We start from the raw sequence: 19,847 nt of genomic DNA on the forward strand, positions 1-19,847 counted from the left end.
TCTGCACATTGGGAGCAATTTTCGTCAAAAATAGCATTTTTGACAGAATTTTGACGTTTCTACCTGGAGCACTGCAGGCAATTTCCTTCAAAAAAGCAATGTTTGACGAAAATTGTTTCCCGTGTGTAGACACCTTAAAGGCCTCTGTCAAAAATTGCATTTTTGACAGAATTTTGACGTTTCTACCTACAGCACTGCAGACAATATCCTTCAAAAAAGCAATTTTTGACGAAAATTGTTTCCCGTTTGTAGACACATTAAAGGCCTCTGTAAAAAATTGCATTTTTGACAGAATTTTGACGTTTCTACCTACAGCACTGCAGGCAATTTCCTTCAAAAATGCAATTTTTGACGAAAACTGCTCACAATGCATAAAGGCCTTAAGACGCTTATTAATAGCTCTGCAAATTCTTTAGAAAAATCTTTGGTTTCCTAAACTTTCCTTAATCCTCAAATCAATTTTCCTATCACTAAATTTCCTAATACCTTGCAACATTTTTCCTCTAATCCTAAACGTTTTCCTTCCCTCCTCTTTCTTTTGTGAAAAAATAGGCTCTTAGTTCGTTCTCAATAAGTGTTTGTGATGACATTGTCCTGATCCAGGAGAACAACTGAGTCATTGGAAATGTGAGTATAGCCCAAATCATTCTGACCACTGGATTCTACATCGTCATCCCCCTCAGAATCATCGCTTTCCGTGTAGTTCCTCGGAACCTCGGCAGTTTTGGTGGTTCTGATGGGGATGTTCTTGAACTCCGTGTCCAAGAAATCAACATCCGAGGACTGCTGCTGCTGTAGCTGAGCCTGGTAGCGCTTGAGGAAGATCTTGAAGAACTGCTCAGGTGAGACTTCAGTTGAATTTACTAATTTTATGGCCACATGTTCGGGGATGATGTTTTTATCTGGAAGACAGAAATTTGGATTGGTTTTCAATTGCTGAAATTTACTGAAATATCTCTTGAAGTTTTCTGAATTTAAACAAGATTGAGTTTTTGGTTAGTGAAAATCAGAAAAACTCTTAAAAATTGGTTAAAATTTTAAAATGAAAATCATGTTAATGGTCCCCCGATCGAATTAAAGAAGGATCTCAACAGTTATGTATGTTTCACACAAGTTTTAAAAGATGTTTTCTCAGAAATCTTTAGAAAATTTGCTTTAAAATATGTACTTCATATTTTTGGAAAATGACAAAAACCAACAAATGAGGCATTTAGAGTGATCGGAGCGCGATGTCTCAGATGAACAAAATTGTAGTTCTAAGTGTGGCCTATCACCTGGTATCATTGGATTTTTAATATTTTATTTAGTTTATTTTATACAAATTTTTAAAACCTCACTTTAGGACCATTTTTTTGGTAATTTTTAGAGAAACTTCAATTTTACATCCCAAAGGAGTGGTTTTACAAGGTTTTTTGTAATTATCAAAATTGAAGCTCGACTAATGAGCTTTCCAACGCACCCACACTTTTCAAGTTCCGTTCACTAGAACCTGAGATATAACGGATAATGTAAGGCAAAGCTGAAAAAATATAAAAGTATTAATAAAAAAAATTGTTACGTATAGGAGCAAAACCAAGACCAGATTCTTAATCAGGGGACTTGACTCTATCAAACGTACCATGTGAGATCTCCGTTAACAAAAAAAGTTGTGAATTTGTTGCATAGTGTTATAAGTGACACCCAAATTATTAATTCTGGATGCGGTCATAAGTTCTCTATCCCCAAACAATTAAGCCACGCCCCCTTTCAAGACTTATTCAAATAACATATATTCGAAATAATTTTACGCGACGCCCCCTCCTAGAGTTAAGAGCAACTAAATATGAAATCTCCTTTTATTTTTATTCTTCAATAAGAAGATGATAATGCAAACCAGCAATAAGTTATATCCACAAATTTAATCCTGATATAGATTAGAAGTTCTTTCCTCAAATAATTAGGCCACGCCCTCATAAAAAAAAAATTATAATAACTTATATATTATATTTTTAAAAAATCTATGTAAGAATATTTGATATAAATTTTATTTGCTGCAAGAGGCATAGCGAGCGAAAATATGTGGTGGTGCGACTCCTTTGAAGCTACGTCCATTAGTTTAATATTGTCAGTCTTACGGAAGAAGTCCATGTGAAAAGATGTCGCGTCTTTCAAGTCCCACTATCTTTAAGGGACTTTATACTTTATATGCTAAATTTTTCTTGTGTAATCATTGCGAATCTCAGGTGAATATGTTCTAAAATCCATTTATCGCTTCTGATTGTATTTTGGAAAAATTTGGCTTATTAATTTTAGAGTGTCCATCACAGAGTAATATTGTGCATCATTTTACCTGCAAACTTCTGTTGGATGCTTATGCTCTTATACATGAATTTGTATGAGAAAATGGAACAGGTATATGAATAGAATAAAATTCTTTTAAAAATTCTAAAAAAAAACAACTATACGAATTAATCTTCATAACTAATACTCCCTCTGTCCGAAAAAAGTCGTACATTCTTTCATATAAAATGCGCTGGAAAACCTACGACCTTTTTCGGGACGGAGGGAATAAGATATATGCATCCCAATAAATTCTATAGTAACCACAACTAATATGTTATAGTACCCGTTACTAATCTGATTTAGTTGCGATAACTAAATGAAAAAAATACTGTAACTAATATTGGTCAACTATTTCATTTAGGTACCCTACCTAAATATATGGATAGGTCTATGCTTACTATACTTTATAGTTTTCATAACTGTATATGAGGTTGTTGAGACGGTTGAGACTAAGTTTTTCTAAGATTGCATCCAAAAACCCCTATTTTCTTTCGTTTGGCCCGTAAAATCGTTAGAACCTAGTTACCTAGTAGAATTCCCTAATTGAGTTTGCCCCAAGATATTCGTCATTCAAAGGGTCCCGCCAATTAAAAAAATAGACCACGCCCCTAAAAGTACTTATTAGAAGACCAAAAATACAATTAGTTAATATTACCTATTTTACAGCGCTTTTTAATCTTTAATATTCTTTTTGTTAAGACACCTCACCTATCCATTATTTATTCTTATTATAGTTTTTATTAATTAACTAGGAGGATATGAGGCTACACAGTAAAAAATTGTGTGAGAAATAAAGTTGTGTATTTGAAAAGTTGTGTAAATTCACAACCAATATGGTTGTAAATTGTAAAATTACTATCATAGTGGTGGTAGGATACTAACATAATGCTAGTAAAATTATGTATTGTGTAAGGAAATTTGTGTATTGGAAAATTTGTGTGAGAACTGTCAAAATTCCATTGTTTACTATTGCAATTTTTCTAAGATTTCAGATAGATTTTGCATTTTTAACTGCCTAATTGTCTTGTGGAATCATTCATTGGATTCTTAAAATGTGCCTCAGTCGTGAAAAATTAGGAATAATTATGTAATAACAGAAAACAGAGGAAGCATCATGTAAATTAGAAAAATTGACGATGCAACTCTTGGCCATTTGCTTAAGAAAAAAGTAAGCAAGTCGGTAGCGCAGGCAGAAAACACGAGACCATCAACGCAAAAATTATGGGTTCAAGTCTCAGACTCTCTTTTAGTTTTTTTTCCTTTTTTTATTCTTTTTTTTTCTTTGTTTAATACCGAGACATATCACAGATAATACAAATAAACCGAACAAAATTGCTCTACAATCAAAATTATAGACAGGAAGCCATTTTATAAAATTGAAAATACACAACTTTGCCAATACACAACATTTCCAATACACAAAATTTACAACCATAGCGCTCGTGCAAAAATTACCAAACGTAGTGGTTGTAAATTTTTTTACTGTGTACTTTGAGCTGTTATACGTACATTGTTATACGATTTATTCGCCTATTTATAAATGAAACTAGGCCTTGAAATTTTATTTAAATCTACGATTGATTGTCTATACAAATTACATTATGTTAAACCGAGTTTCCTTTAGTATTATGCGAAAAAATTGTATAACAATGTGACCCCACCTCCCCCTAGTTAATTAATAAAAACTATAATAAAAATAAATATTGGATAGGTGAGGTGTCTTCATAAAAAGAGTATTAAAGATTAAAAAGCGCTGTAAAATCGGAGATAATAAGTAATATTGTATTTTCGGTCTTCTAATAAGTACTTTTAGGGGCGTGGTCTATTTTTTTAATTGGCGGGACCCTTTGAATGACGAATATCTTGGGGCAAACTCAATTAGGGAATTCTACTAGGTAACTAGGTTCTAAGGAGATAATAAGTAATATTGTATTTTCGGTCTTCTAATAAGTACTTTTAGAGGCGTGGTCTATTTTTTAATGGGCGTAACTGTAAAGTTAGCAGTCTTGAATTTAGAGTAATACTCAACTATGTAAATACTTCAGTTCGAAAAGTGAGCTCAAGCGAAATAGACGTGTCTGAAATCAACCTGGATTGCATCCTTTGCTAGGCATTTGTCGTCTTCCTGTTTATCTTACAGGAACCCTTTCTATTACGTCAAATGTTGCATTTAGCGTTGTTTTACAAAAATGTCAACTTAACCCTCTAACGGTGTTTTCTTTAATACGCGAAAAAAAAAACACTGTTTTCTAGGATAATTATGATCCAATAAAGTCGAAAAAACTATCCATTCTTCATTATTTCTTTTAGTTTAGGCGCTAGGTGAGAAAATAAAAAAAATTTTTGAAACTCTTTGCTTCTAAAAATCACATTTTTATTTTTTTTTTTAAATTTTTTAAATAAAATATACAAAGTAGAATGACATAATCTTTCAGTAAAAAATAAATTTATTTTAGTCAGATAACTTTAAATTGGTATTTTTATGAAAATTAGAAATTAGTTTTTTGCACAAATATTTTTTGTTGCTTTTTCTCTGACCTGTCACACAAAACTGGGAATAGCAACAAAACAAACAGTCAAAATAAGTTCAAACTTTCAAGAGATGTTTATAAGACTATTACCGAGGACACTACAGCACTTTTAAATAAATAAAACCTTTATTGTCGCTGTAAATGTGATTTTTGTTAAGACCGCCTGGAGGCGGTCTTACCCGTTAGAGGGTTAAATTGACCACAAGTTCTAAAAGAGGCGTGGTCTAAAATTACCTAAAAAAGCATTGTTAATTTAAACCTTAAACTAAGACTAACCGCAATTGGTGACTTTTGTGTACATGGAGGGCTTTATGGAGGGATCCCAGAGGAATATGTAATACAGGGAGAGCATTATAGCTGCTAGAGAGACGCATAGGACATAAGCAGCCACTGTTAGAATCCTTATGGCCTTTTTATTGGGCTTTGGCTCATACAGCCGATCCTTGGCATCATCCCTGGCCAAGATGATCTTCTCTTCTGGATTGTAGTTACTCTTGTAGCTCATTTTCTACTAAGTCTGATTTAGTTTCTATTCCTTCTTTCTGCGATATGCAATTTTCACATCATCCTACACGACCTTTTACTTCATTCGCACAAGAGTTCTTTTAAAACACAACATGTATCGATTTAAACATTGTGAGGTAAATAACCAGAAATTGGGTTAATGGATCATCCAAAATAAAACCGCAGAAATTCACTGCAGAAGGTTGAACTTTTCCCTTCCAATCAATGTTTTTTTTTCAATATGGGATATTTTCTTATGTTTTTTTTTTTGGTTTATTTATTTTTTGATTAAGCCTTAAGATATGTTTTGATTGAAAAATCTGCACTTGCTATTTAGGACGAATTTTTTTTTGAGTAATTTTATGAATTTTAGGAGAAAAAATCTGTCCAAATGTGCTAATGAGGAGCACTTTGTTGTGAATTTCCCAAAAAGCGAAAACTTCACGCACTCAAATTCTAAATTTATAGCGATTTAATATAAACAAACTGCAGTTTACATCAAATTCCACGTTAGAATTTGCAAAATATTTGCTAAACAGATGAAAATCTGGTGCTTTTGCGTTTCCTGTTTCCACAAGAAATTTATTCACAATTTGACAGAATAAACTGCCTTCATCACTTAATCAATCCACCAAATTAATCACTAAAAATTTATTATTCTTTTCAACGGAGTAAATGGACACAGAACTGAGGACAAAATTGTTTGGTATGATTTGTTTGTATATTTTGGGGGGCTAAAAATGGAAAATGAAATTTACTCCAAATTTGTGTGATAAAGTGGGAAAAGACATGTCGAGGAGCGATGAAAAACTAAAAGCACTTTAGCAATCGCCGAGACCGAAGTGTTGAAGGAGGAGTCGTGGAAATTGGGTGCGCATGGAAAATGAGGAAAATTTCTCCTCCAACGGTTCACAGACACTCAGAATGGGGGGCTGATTGGGTTTGTGTGGGTGTTTTGGGGGGGACAAAAGATGTCTATATTGCAAATTGGAAAGAATTCATGAGATATATTTACTGCGCCAATAGAGAGACTGTTGTAAAGCTCTTCATGTGGACTGCAACGTCTCAAACAGGGATTAAAGCCGGAGATTTATATGGTTGATGACCAGGGGGTCTCAAACTTACTGTGTTATCACACTTGCACATTAAAATTTTAATATGATTCACATTAATTGTCGCTGGTGAGAGTCCAAATGCTTAATTTGTGTGTTTGAATCATTTTATATTGAAAATTTGATCTATTTGTTGATAAAAAGGTAGAGTTGGCCCACAAAATTTGATATATATTGATTTATAGCATTAATGCGAAAAATTAATGCGATTTTCTCTTTAAGTTTTTAATGTGAAAAATATTTATGCTTTAGGTAAATTTAAACTTATTTTTGCAGGCCAAGTCCACTTCTTTATCAATAAATAGAAAATCTCCAAATATTAAATGACTCAAAGACACAAATAACATATTTGGACGCTCAAAAGCGACAATTAATGTGATTCACATTAAAATTTTAATGTGCAAGTGTGATAACGCCGTTAAGATAATTTAGTTCGTAAAATACGTAAGCGGATTGACACTCGGTAAACGATAAATATTGTACTACCATTCAAATTTGATTACTAACTGAGAAATATTCTATATAGTGTGCGTCTCGGCTAAATATTGGAATTTGAGCTTTGACTTAATCCTTAAAATTTGGTTTTCTATTCTAATAATAAATATTATTATTATAAAGTTGCCTAATAATGTTTATTGAAATTTCATTCATGAAAATTCATTAGCTATTCTGCCTAGTGTGCGTCTTGGCTAAATGTAATAATTTTGGATTTGGATTCTCAAATTTTCAATTTTCTTGCTTTAATATCTTATCCTTTTATAAGCTATTCTGGGACAGATTTTAAAAACGTTTAATATTTTTTGTTAGAATTTTTTGACAAAAGTTCATTCACCTATTCTGTCTAGAATGCGTCTCGGCTAATAATGGCGATTTTAGATTTAACTCAGCTCTTAAAGTCTCTTCAATTATTATCTTGATGCTGATGGATATAAGTACGCTTAATAATATTTATTCAATTTTTATTGATGAGAATTCACTGTTACACTGTTAATACGGCTAATGTTAAGTTATACTCTCTAATACGTGTCTCTGATAATAGTGTACATTCTAGCTTTGTCCTTAAAATTTTAGCTTTCTTTTCTGATTTCTTATCTTTTTTTTCGAAAAAATCTTGATACTGGTTTTAAATATGTCTACTCATGTTTATTGGAACTTCATTCACAAAAATTATGTTCATTTATGGAAATTCATGGTGTGCGTCTTGGATAATTGGTAAAATTAGGCTTCGACATTACCATTTTCTTTTACTAATTTATCTTTTTTTTCAATTCTTATTTTGATACTTGTTGTAGAAACGCTTAGTAATTATTATTATAATTTTATTGACGAAAACTCAGTCACTTATTCTGTATAGTATGAGTCTTGGATAATTGTGAAATTTAAGCTTCGATTTTGACCTTAAAATTCCAATTTTCTATTCTATCTTCATTAAATGCTTTGATACTGTTTGTAAATATGTTTATTAATAACTTTTATTAGAATTTTAATTGTTGAAAAGTCATCCAGCTATTCTGTTTGGTGTGTGTCTCGGATAATATAGGAAATTTTAGCTTTGGCTCAGTCTGTAAAATTTTGGTTTTTAAATTTAATTTCTTATCTTTTTCCAAATACAATTCTTGATACTGGTTATAAATATCCGTGAATTATCATTCAAGTATTCTGAGGAATATGGGTCTTGGCTAATTGTCAAATTAAGCATTGACTTAGCCCTTAAAATTTAGGTTTTTTATTCTTCTTCTATATATTTTTGAATTATTATATTAATATTGATTATATTAATAAGAGCGATTCCGCCGGGTAGTCCCTTTTCATCTAATCTTTGTTCACTGTTTAGATTCTAGATCTTTTAGAAACCTTTTCAAGAAGTTCAAATTCAATAAGAAACACCCCTCTATTCATAAACAGTGACACAAGGTCGCGAATAAAATTATTATAATTGACAATTTTTTTCTAAAAAAAAAATATCAAAAATTTGCTTATTATTTAACAGTAAAAAAGCTGAAAATGTAGTTAAGTATTTTACTTCAATTTTTTGTGTTCTAGGGTAAGTGTGCCAAATTCCGGCCAGCTTGCAATTTCGGCCACCTTTTTTGTTCCTCGAATTTCCATGAATTTTTAGTTTTTACATACTCTAGAGATTATACAATGCAAAGAAATAACAAAAAATGTAGCTTCGACAAACGAGATGACGTGAAAAAGATATTGGAAGAATTCCTAAGGGGCAAGGAACTATGAGAATGAAGGTGGCCGAAATAGGGCACCAAAGTTATGTCTACATTTTTATTCATTTTAAAATGTATTAAGAATGATTTTAGAGCAAATAAAGACGATAAACTGTCTACAAGGTTCTAAGCAACACTCCTTAAGTAGAAGGAATGAAAAAACCAATTTCTATTAAAGACATTACATTTCAAACTTGAGATTTTGGCGCTTGCATGCAACTATGCCGAAATTTGGCACACTTACCCTATATGGCTTTGTTCTTCCATCGTCAGCCATGGACTCTGATCATTGTCATTTTCATACTTAGCATAGACATTCAACAAAAATAAGCTAAAACCTTGCTTTAAGCTCTAAGCTTTAAGCAGAATCTCAGTTTTAGCTTTCTGAGTTCGTTAGGTAGTTCATATTCTTTGAAAAAAAACTATTGTAAAATTTTAGAGCATTTGAACTGAAAAAATTAAAATTTATAAGAGTTTAGGAGGAAGTGTGGTACCTTCGGACGCCTCAAAAGCTTCGGACAATTATTCTTTTTACGAATTTTAATTTTTTTAAATGAATTTGACCCATGGATCTTTTCAGGATATTTAATGCTCTGGACTAGCTAAAAAAAAATTATATTGTCATGAAACAGATGCATAAAGGTCTCTACACATTGGGAGTGATTTTGGTCAAAAATTTCATTTTTTGGCGTTTCTACCTACATAACTGCAGGTAATTTTCTTCAAAAATACAATTTTTGAGGAAAATTACTTCCAATGTGTAATGGTGTCTACTAGAAGCAATCTTCGTCAAAAATTGACTTTTATAAAAAATTCTGACGTTTTTGACTAAAAGGATAGGGTAAATGTTCTATAAAAAGGCATTTTTCAATGAAATTTCTCCTAGTGTGTAGAGGCCATAAGAGACCATAAAGGAGCATTATGAAAAACTGAATTGTCCGAATCTTGCGTTGTCCTATGGTTTCGCACTGTCGAATTACTCTTGGTACAACTTTTAGTTCGGGAAAATTTCGTGAAATAAAAATTTCTATCCTTTTCTTTTTTAAATTTATTAAATATGTCCATCCCACTCTCTCGCACTCTTCTTCTTCTTGTGAACATCATAATAAGTTCAATTTAGACTTGAATGCGAAAGAGTGAGATAGACACCTGGAAAGGTCTATGTTTGAGAGAGAAAGGAAGACAAATTTCGATTTCATGAATTTTTCCTTACAAAAAAAGTGTGCCGGAAGAACCGTTTATAAAATTTTACCTCGTACATTTTTACTGTCGTCCGAACTACCCTGTTCTACCCTAATTATTCGATATTGCATATTCTCAGTATTTCCAGATCAGAGGAAATTTATGATTTACATCTTATTGAGTTACTCCATGAACCTTTTAATGTGCTCCAAGAATAATAATTTATCGGGCAATAACATTGAAATTTTATCTTTAAACGCTGCAGAAGCACTCGTTTAAATCCATAATTTCTTCCTCAATGCACTTGATCATGAATTTATATTCCATCACTGAAGAGAGACGCGTAAAATGAGGTCTTCAGCCAAACGGAGGAAACCTTAGAATTTGTTTGTCCAGCAATTTATTGATCGCTTTTCCACAACATAACATAATTCCTTTTCCTCGGGAATATATGAAGACTAAAGAGGAGCTCAATTCAATATTTATATTGGATGATTGGGTGACAAAGTAAATATCGTTGAGCTCTGTAATTCGCATGGCTTCACTTACCGGAATTATCTTTTTCCTGGGGTGAACTAATGGTGTCGGAAGGTCTTGTCTCTGGGACTTGGCTGGTGATCCTTTGAATCAGTTGGCTCCCAGATGAAGATGTAGTAGATTGAGAGGATGATGGCAGCAATTGAGACGGAAAAGAGATAAATAAGAACTGTGCACAATCTTATGCAATTTCCAGCTAAATTTTCCTTCGATGTCATTTCACTCTGATCCTCCTCGAGAATACTCTCCAAATGTCCTTCGTCTCTGCCCCTTTTGTGAGTCATTCTCGGGATATGCTCCACTTAAACTTAGGCTATTAATAAATCAAATCAAAAATTGGTCACACACTTCCTCGCGGGAATATTTCCTCGGAGAACGACACAGGCAGACTGGTTGGGAGTTTGATTTGAAAATGTGTGAGAATGGATTTTCCTTCTGTCACTCTCCCTCTCTTTCTCTTGCTCTTTGAGCGGAAAATCCCAGAAAATCCACCACGCAATGTTTAAGTTTAAAAGCTTCAATTGGAAGAGAAACGTTGCTTTTTGTAGAAAAAAAGAAATAGCAAAACAAGGTGAAGCTAAGCTTTGAAAAATTATAAAATGAAAATTAATAGCTGAAGGATTTTTAATGAATTAATAAATTAATTTGTAGAGAAATTTAAGACCTTTCCAGTGGTACTAAATTTATCAAAATCGGTTGAGCTAATCAGAAGAAAAATTAAAAATAAATATTTTTTGAAATTAGAAATATAACGTAAAAGAAACGTAAATTTCACGTTATCAAAATTCCTTCTAAAGCAGGTCTATTTACTACGCCTTATACGGGCTTCAGACCTAAAACCTAGCCAAATAACTTCTCTAACTGGGTGTTGATCAAGATTTTCAAAAGTCAGTAAAAGTGATTGCGCTATTCAGGATTTTGAAACCTTCGGGAAGTGGGCTAAACTTTTATTCTGAAGACCACTTTAGGGTCTAGACAGCCCTGAAGATTAGCTAAGAGACAGCTTAGCGTAATTATATTTTGAAATAATGGTTAAACCACATTTCTATCATTTTTCACTAAGTCGTATCTCGGCTTAAGTCGTAAGTGTGTCAAGGGCCTTACTTCAGAATTTAATTGGATCAATCATGTAATTTGAAAAAAAAACAAAAACAAAAACATTTCGTAAAAAATCGTTATTTTTTGTCGTAACTTATTCACCACGTTCAAGGGGTATGAAAAAATCGAGGGATTTCATTAATTGTTTTGTTGTTAGTATTTTGAATAAATTGGAATTGAAAATTGAACTGCTCTCTCCGTGGAGTTCGAGCAGTAAAATATCTCCTCGATATATGATGCTTGCTTAATGTGAAGACCTACTATCCTAAAGTTTTTTACTGCTCGAACTCAAAGAGACAGGAGTTATATAATCGACTTTTTTTAATTTGTCACCATCCTAGAGCTAGGACTAATTTTTTGACCATTTCTTATAGAACAAAACCCAGTCATTTTTGAGTCAGAGTATTTTTTCCCATTGGGTAAACGGTAAGAGATATCAAGTTCCGGTGTTCGGTGACCCTCAATAAAAAAAACGATATCTCTAGAAGTGTTTTTTTTTTATTTTTCTCCTCATCCCCTGCGGCCCCTCCAAAACCATGTTTTTTTGGTTTTTCTCGAAAAGGCTCCTACAATTTCTTTTATTTTTGGATATGTTTTGGCGGTGGTTCAGGCGAACATTTCGTCCAAACATATCTATGACCTAAAAAATCGACATCTTGGATTTTGAAGGTCAAAGGTCAAACCACTTTGGAGGGCCTATTTTTCAACCGTTTTGGTTAAATTTGGACATTTTTGGAAAGTTCTTGAAATTTCCAACCCGATTGCATCGGTCGTGATCGATAATCAATCGGTTAAGTACCCGTAAATGACCAATCTTTCTTCAATATTCTTTTTTCTGTCCATAAAATTGTTACCCATCTACAGGCGAAACAGTAAGATATACGAACTTCGGATCTTCGGAGGGCCCCCATTAAGGCGACCCAAGGACCATTATTAAGATTTTTATTTTTCCCCCACCCCCCTCCATCCCCTCCAAAACCATGTTTTTTGGTTTTTCTCTAAAACAGCTCCTAGGATTTCTTTTATATTTGGATATGTTTTGGAGGTGGTCCAGGCGAACATTTCGTCCAAACATACAAATAACCTAAAAAAAATCGCAATCCTGAATTTTTGAAAGTCAAAGTTTGACTGATCTTGAAATCAGTTAATCGCTTGAATATCCGTGAGTGACTTATTTTTCCCGTGTTCACATTTTTTATTTGTCCATATGCTTGTAACTCATGCCAGAACATTTTAAATTGTTCATTTATTTACCAATTTTTGATTTTTGAAATGCTTTTGTGCTTTATGAATCAAATTGATCTCTATTAAGATTAGTGAGCACCAAAAGATTATGCGAAAAATTAATTCACGGAGAGCTCTATTTCGTGAATACAAGCATTTTTCTCCAATAATGTTTTGTTTTTGATTGTTCTTTCCTGCCCTAAACCTTGAATGAGCTATGTTTGTTTTGGGACTGACTGGTTATCTCTGGTGATTGCTGTGGGGTGCCCTTAGAGTCACAGGAAAATTCATTCTTCCCTGTTTTAGTTTTTCTCTATGGGGTTCTCTCTTCTGGCTTCATTGGACTCCCTTCCCTGATTTTGTAAAGGTAATGTACAGAGCTTACCTGCAATTTAAGGTCTTGTGCTTTCATCTTACGGGAAGGTCGCAATATGTTAAACTGAATGATTGCCTGTCTGATTAAGTTATCCTTTCTCGTGGTGTGGGGCAGGGGTCTATTCCTGGGCCACTTTTCTTTATTTATTAATGATCTTCCGTCTCAAATTCCGTATGTTCAGCATCACCTTTATGCTGATGATCTTCAGATTTATTGTTTTGGTGATCCTCGAGCTCCTGCCGCAGCTTTTGCTTTTATTGCAAGGGGCAAACAACTGACCAAAATTTCATGTCGTAGAATCAATATTCACAAAATATTCACAATTTTATATGGGAAGAAGAAAATATTCGAATTATTTCCCTAAATATTCGCGATATTCGCAATATTCAGGAATATTCGAAATATTCAGGAAATTATTCGTGATATTCGCAATATTCAAGAATTATTCGCGATATTCACGATATTTATGAAATATTCGCAATATTCGAAATATTCAGGAATTATACGTGATATTCGCAATATTCAAGAATTATTCGCGATAGTCGCGATATTCACGATATTTATGAAATATTCGCAATATTCACGAAAAAAATGCCGATATTCGCAATATTCACGTTGGTAGATGTTCTAGATTCGCGAGTTGTTTCCCCGTTGTGTTATTAATAACAGACTGGTGGAATTATACGGTGCAATATTAACAAAAGCACCTAAGTGGACTTTGAATAAATAAATAAATAAATAATAACAGACTGTCTTTGGTTGAGAACTGGGCTCTTGCTAATGGATTGGTTCTCAATCCCGAAAAAGCCCTCTTCCTGGTTTTTGGAAATAGGCAAACTAAGCCGTCTCTCAGCCCCGTTTTACCCTCTGACGAGTCTCTCTGCATCCGATCATGCTCAAAATCTTGGTGTCATTTTTAATGATACTCTTACTTGGCATGATCTCAAATACTCAGGAAATCCGTTACAATAGAATGCCACCCTGTACTCCATCGAGCAGATAAACACAAAGACGTTGATTTAATTGGAAATATTTTCTTGCCTCATTATTCTTTTACATAGTACACAGTTGTTCTTGTTAATTTATTTATTTTCGCTATTTTCCTAAAGAGAAGTTTCACTGCTGATTGGGATTCTCGTGTTTTTTTCTGAGAATGTTAATCCACAAAAAAAATCAGGGTCAATAACCTCAATGCTTCCGGAATGATTACTAGTCCACTCTCTCAGTTTAGCAAAAAACCATTGAGAAATTGTTGGTGAAATATTTGTCAAAATTGATTTTTAAAAATTCCTACAAGTGATTTTATTTTACGCTGTTCCTTTTTTTTTAAATACGAACACTATTTGATAAGTTATTCTTACAATTTTCCTTTTTCCTTTTTCTTAAGTTTTTTTTTATAATAATCGCGAAATAGAGGGCGGTTGGTTGTTTTTTTTTTTCTTCGAAAATGTTGCTAACTTAACTCGTAGCGCATTGTTGGACACGAGGACCGTGGAAGTAGTAACCTTCTTCATCTTCATCAGCGTACCTCTGACCACGTCCATGATCGGGATCCAGTTCAGTCTGAAGGAAAATATTTTTTCTGTTGAAGAAAAGTTCAAAAAGAAAAAAAAGTCCCAAAATTGTAAACTTACAAGAGTGCATTCTTCCGCCTCAATTGGAATTGTGACTTGCGGTCTTCCGGGTAGACACATTTCCAGCGTCGGAATCATCTCCCTTGGCATACTTTCCGGAAAAGCCACAACAAATTGAATGATAAGCCTTCCCTTTTCAAATGGATTTTTGTACTGTGGCATCCCTTCGCCCAAGACACATTTCAGCGATTCATGCTTCACCACATCCCCCGGCAACGACGTTATGACCAAATCACGCTCATCCAGTGTCTTAATGACCTTCTGGAAGCCACAGAGAGCCTCCACGAGCTGCAGAGGCATCGTCATAATCAGATCTTCCTTTGATCGCTTGAATATCGGATGTTCCTTCTCATCCAACACAATTACAATATCTCCCGGTTGCAATTCAGGCTCCTGATCACCCTCCCCCGAAAACACAATCTTCTGCCCATCGCGCATTCCCTTCTCCACATGAACCTCCAGAATCTTCCTCTCGCGCACTGTCTTCTTCCCGTTGCACGTCTTGCAGCGATCCTTTGCCGCTATCAACTCTCCCTGTCCGTGACACGTGCGACACATGTGCTCAAAGTGCTGCACAATTCCCGGACCAACTTGCTGGATCTTTGTCTCGACTCCGGTGCCGCGGCACGTGATACACTTCTCAATGGAACCCTTCTTGCCCCCACGACCCTCGCATTTATCACAAATCACACTCTTCTGCAGCGCCAACTTCCGCACTGCCCCCATGTACAGCTCCTCCAGGGTGACACTGAGCTGGTGCACAAGATCCTTCCCACGTCGCTCCCGGCGTCTAAATTCATTAATCAATCAGACTAAATGCCTTCCAAAGGGGCTACTAAACGCTAAATTCTCAACAATTATCACCTATTACAATCCTGTAATCTTGTCATCAGATTGGGCTCAAACTTTCTTAAATTGTTTCTTGCAATTTTTAATAAACCAAAAAAAAAATAGTTGATTTGAGTAAATATTGAAAAGAAGCCTTTTTCAAATATGCATAACTTCGGGTTTAACCCTTTAAGGACGATTGGGTCACCCGTGACCCAAAGAGAAAATAATTTTTCCTGACTACCTGAAGTAATTTCTTTCAAATGTTTGTACATAATCACGAAGTAGAAGATTGAAGGAATCTAGGATATTTTTTGCAAATCTCCAGCTACTTGCTATATAAAAAATATTTAAGCTAAAATATGACGAATTTTCAAATTTTCACATTTGTGCTTGAATTTTAATATTTTTAATATTTCTAATTTTTTTTAAGCAAAAACCTCTTGGGACTAGAAACTATAATAACTATACATAATATTTCTCAACAAAGTAAAAATTATAGTTTATTGGTATTTTCAGGAAGGCTTCATAATTTTCATGGGTCATTTTTGACCCAATCGTCCCTAATGGTCTCTACACATTGGGAGCAATTTTTGTCAAAAAATGCTTTTTTGAAGGAAATTCCCTGCAGCGTTGTAGGGGGAAACGTCAAATTTCTGTCAAAAACGCAATTTTTGACGAAAATTGCTCCCAATGTGTAGACGCCTTAAATTAAGGTAAAAAACACCGAATTTGTCTCTAGTGGATTTTCGAAGATATGAGGGTAGACTGTTTCCTGCTTTTGTTTATGTGTGCGCAAAATAGTTAATTATTCGTGTAAAATTTTGTTATATATCAATCAGCTGAGATTTACCTGTGCAATACTGACTGAATAAGGTAATATTTTAATAATTTATAAGATGCTTCTGCGTATATGTTGTAAATTCATAACTTTTTACTCTTGTACATGACTTCAAAAATGAAAAAAAAAAATCATAATCAATGAACCCGAAATCATCCACATATTATGCCCGGAAGATAGCGATGATGCCGACAATCTTGTCCTGAACGAAAGCGACATAATATATTTGGAACAAAACGTGGATGAAATGGACTTTGAAGTCTTCATCGAAAACGCATCAACTCCGGAAAAACTCCCAGATCCACAGCAATGTGCAACTGTACATATGAAATTCCCAGACAAACAACATTGCACCTACCCATTACCATCAAACAGGTTTCGAAGAAAACTGAGGTGCACATGGTGCTATCAGAAAAAAGGATATTGTAAGACCAATTGTATTTGTGAGGCATGCGACATTTATCTCTGTGTTACCTTACCAGTATGCGAAATTTGTTTCGATGAATATCACAAAAATTGAAAATGAAGTAAACAATAATACATTTTTTCATAAAAATTATTGTTTTTGTGTACCAGTCTTCAAGAGTCTTTGAGGCCAAAAATTGAATGAGATTTTTTAAAATAAAATTTTTGATCGTTTTAATTTTTACTCATACTCTAAATATTTTTTTTATAATTACAAATATATTCAAGTTATTTATCTTTCAAAAATAACAGAGTAAACGAGTAAACGGGTCGTCTGGAAAATTTTGTGCTTTTTTACCTTTAAGGACGATTGGGTCATATATGACCCATAGTTTTCCAGGACTCCTAGGGATGGGAAAATTTCTTTTTAACCGTAAATCTCTTATTTAGGCTAAAATATCGAGGGAAACTTGATTTCGTTGAATTTCGCTATTTCTGTCGCTATTATATTATTTCGCAAAAATTACTTTTTAGAACGAAATTACCTGCAGCGTCCCAGGTGAAATTTCCCTATTGATTCTTTGGGAAAATTTCACCATGTACCCAGTGAATTTTGACACAAAATTCTCGTATTACTTCCCGAGTTGGGAATATCTTGAGAAATTACCCTATAAAGCTGTGAATATTTCCGGAGGTAAATTCATAAAGTAATTCTTTGTGAATTTTCAGTCTTAGAAAATTCGTTAATCTCCTAGGGAATTTCCAGAGAATTCCTAGATAAATTTCTGTGGGTTATTTCCTCTGAAATTTCTTGAGATTTACCCCAGAAATGTCAATGCTTACGTAGTGAATTTCCCCCCAAATATCTTCAAGAATTCCCTTATTGGAAATTTGAGGGGAATAACTGAAGAAATCATTCTTTTGTCTCTAGCTTGTCTCTGGAAAATTTATTTAATTTCATGAAAAAAATTCATAGGAAATAATTTTTCAATTAAGAATATACTTCAGTTGAGATGTTTTTATTAAAAAAAATCATATTAAACATCGAATACTCAAGTTAAAATAGTAAAATTTGTAGATAAGTCTTGGAAGATTCATAGAAAATTCCCAACAGAGACAGGGAAAATTCAATAGGTTTTTGTGTGAGAAATCTGTATGAAATTAATTTTCACTTAATGATATACTTCAGTCGATATGACTATTTGGAAAAATTCATATAGAATATTGAGTATACTCTCGTGAAAGTAGTGAAATTTTGTAGAGAAAAAGATTGGGAAATTTGCAGGAAATTCCCAACAGAAGCATGGAAAATTTAATAGGATTTCCTAGAGAAATCCATATGAAATTAATTTACATTTAAGGATATACTTCAGTCCAATAAAATAAAATTTGCAAAGTAAAATGCAATATTTTGCAAAGTTTTAAAGAAAAATTGAAATTTGGATAAAAATTCGCGCTTTATGCCCACAGCACAATAACTTTTGTTTTGTAAAGATGTTTTTGAGATTTCACTGAGAGAGTGAATGAAATGTTTATCTAGTCATCTAGCTCTCTCTCATAGGAAATTTTAAAAACATATTTACAAACAAAAGTTATTGTGCGTTGAGCATTATGTTCAACGCACAATAACTTTTGTTTACTAAACATGTTTTTGACATTTCAATGAGAGTGAGTGAGATCTAGATCTAGTCATCTCGATCATTTTCCTGAGAAATTTCGAAAACATGTTTACAAACAAAAGTTATTGTGCGCTGGTCATTATGCCCAATGCACAATAAATTTTGTTTGTAAACATGTTTTCAAAATTTTCTATAGGAGTGAGCAAGATGACTAGATCTAGATCTCACTCACTCTCATTGAAATGTCAAAAACATGTTTACAAAATGAATGTTATTTCGCGCTGGGCATTATGCCCAGTGCATAATAATTTTTGTTTTGTAAACATGTTTTTGACATTTCAAAGAGAGCAAGTGAGATGTAGATCTAGCCATCTAGCTCACTCTCACAGTCAATTTTGAAAATATATTTATAAACAAAAGTTATTGTGCGTTGGGCAATACAAATCCTGCAAAAAAATTTTTATACAAAATGTATGGGGATTTTTTTTTAATTTTTAAGGGTATAATGTCCCTAAGGTCCAAATCTGTGCAATTATTTGAGGTTTGAGCCCACAAAATTGTCTGATGACTTTAAGTCTCAAAAAGTGGCTAGAAAGCATAGAAATCTCTATTCACGATGACTCTACTTTTAAAAGAAAATTATTCACTGACCTGCCTCCGCCGAATCCGCCACCAAAAAACATGTCAAAGAGATCCATGGGGCTCGTGAAGCCTCCTCCGCCCGTTCCACCCTTTTTAATTGCTGCCTCGCCACCTTCATCGTAGATGCTGCGCTTCTCTGCATCCGACAGCACCTCATAAGCCTGGGAGATCTGCTTGAACTTCTCTCCCTCATTGGGATTCTTGTCTGGATGGTATTTCAGGGCTAACTTCCGGTAAGCCTTCTTCAGATCATCCGCAGATGCATCCGGTTTAACTCCTAGGATATCGTAATAAGTCGTCTCCTTTACCATGTTTCTGTCCTATAATCCCTCGCAAAATCTGCAAGATGTTTTTTTTCTGTCTTATTGTCCAGGAAACTTGGTTACCACGAGGATCTGGACTACAGAGTGGCACAAAAAGCCCTCCTGAATAGCAATTTTCTCACCCCAAAACAAAATGGTCACTTGTCTAGGAATTTTCCAGCGATTTCTGCGAATTCCCTTTTAATTTTCAATGCTTTCACTTCACAGGACACTTTTCTAATCTCCAGATATCACTTGGTGGAAAAAACTTTAATACTCACGGTCGAATTTCTGTGGAAAAATCAAGCAACAAAGACTTTGTGTGCTTCGAGAAATTTCTAGTGTGCTCTCGTGAAAAAAAAACGCGAATTTAGCTGTCAAAAGTCGTGTGGGACATTTGGGACAACCGAAGGAAATTCACCCCTTTTTGGGGAACTGAGGGGAATTCACCACTTTTACTGTTTTGTT

The 19,847-nt window shown here is 33.9% G+C and overlaps 2 protein-coding genes across 3 annotated transcripts; both read right to left on the reverse strand.

Annotated features, from left to right (window-relative positions):
• Positions 1–378: 378 nt before the first annotated feature.
• On the reverse strand, positions 379–6,312 carry LOC129799897 (uncharacterized). The gene is made up of 2 exons (XM_055844187.1): positions 5,130–6,312; positions 379–902 (listed from the first exon to the last, which is right to left on the reverse strand). Exons 1-2 carry the CDS (start codon positions 5,356–5,358, stop codon positions 568–570), a joined length of 564 nt encoding a protein of 187 aa, XP_055700162.1. The 5' UTR covers positions 5,359–6,312; the 3' UTR covers positions 379–567.
• Positions 6,313–14,126: 7,814 nt separating this feature from the next.
• Positions 14,127–19,797, reverse strand: LOC129799900 (dnaJ homolog subfamily A member 1-like). 2 transcript variants are annotated; one of them, XM_055844191.1, is made up of 4 exons: positions 19,523–19,797; positions 19,087–19,416; positions 14,743–15,532; positions 14,127–14,671 (listed from the first exon to the last, which is right to left on the reverse strand). In XM_055844191.1, the coding sequence occupies exons 2-4, from the start codon at positions 19,386–19,388 to the stop codon at positions 14,567–14,569; spliced, it is 1,197 nt and encodes a 398-aa protein (XP_055700166.1). In that variant the 5' UTR covers positions 19,389–19,416; positions 19,523–19,797; the 3' UTR covers positions 14,127–14,566. The 2 variants fall into 2 exon arrangements, with proteins under 2 accessions (XP_055700166.1, XP_055700165.1); XM_055844190.1 differs by having other exon boundaries at positions 14,127–15,532; positions 19,523–19,758.
• Between the last annotated feature and the right edge of the window lie 50 nt (positions 19,798–19,847).

This window comes from Phlebotomus papatasi, chromosome 1, assembly GCF_024763615.1.
Source record: "Phlebotomus papatasi isolate M1 chromosome 1, Ppap_2.1, whole genome shotgun sequence".
NCBI lineage: Eukaryota > Metazoa > Arthropoda > Insecta > Diptera > Psychodidae > Phlebotomus > Phlebotomus papatasi.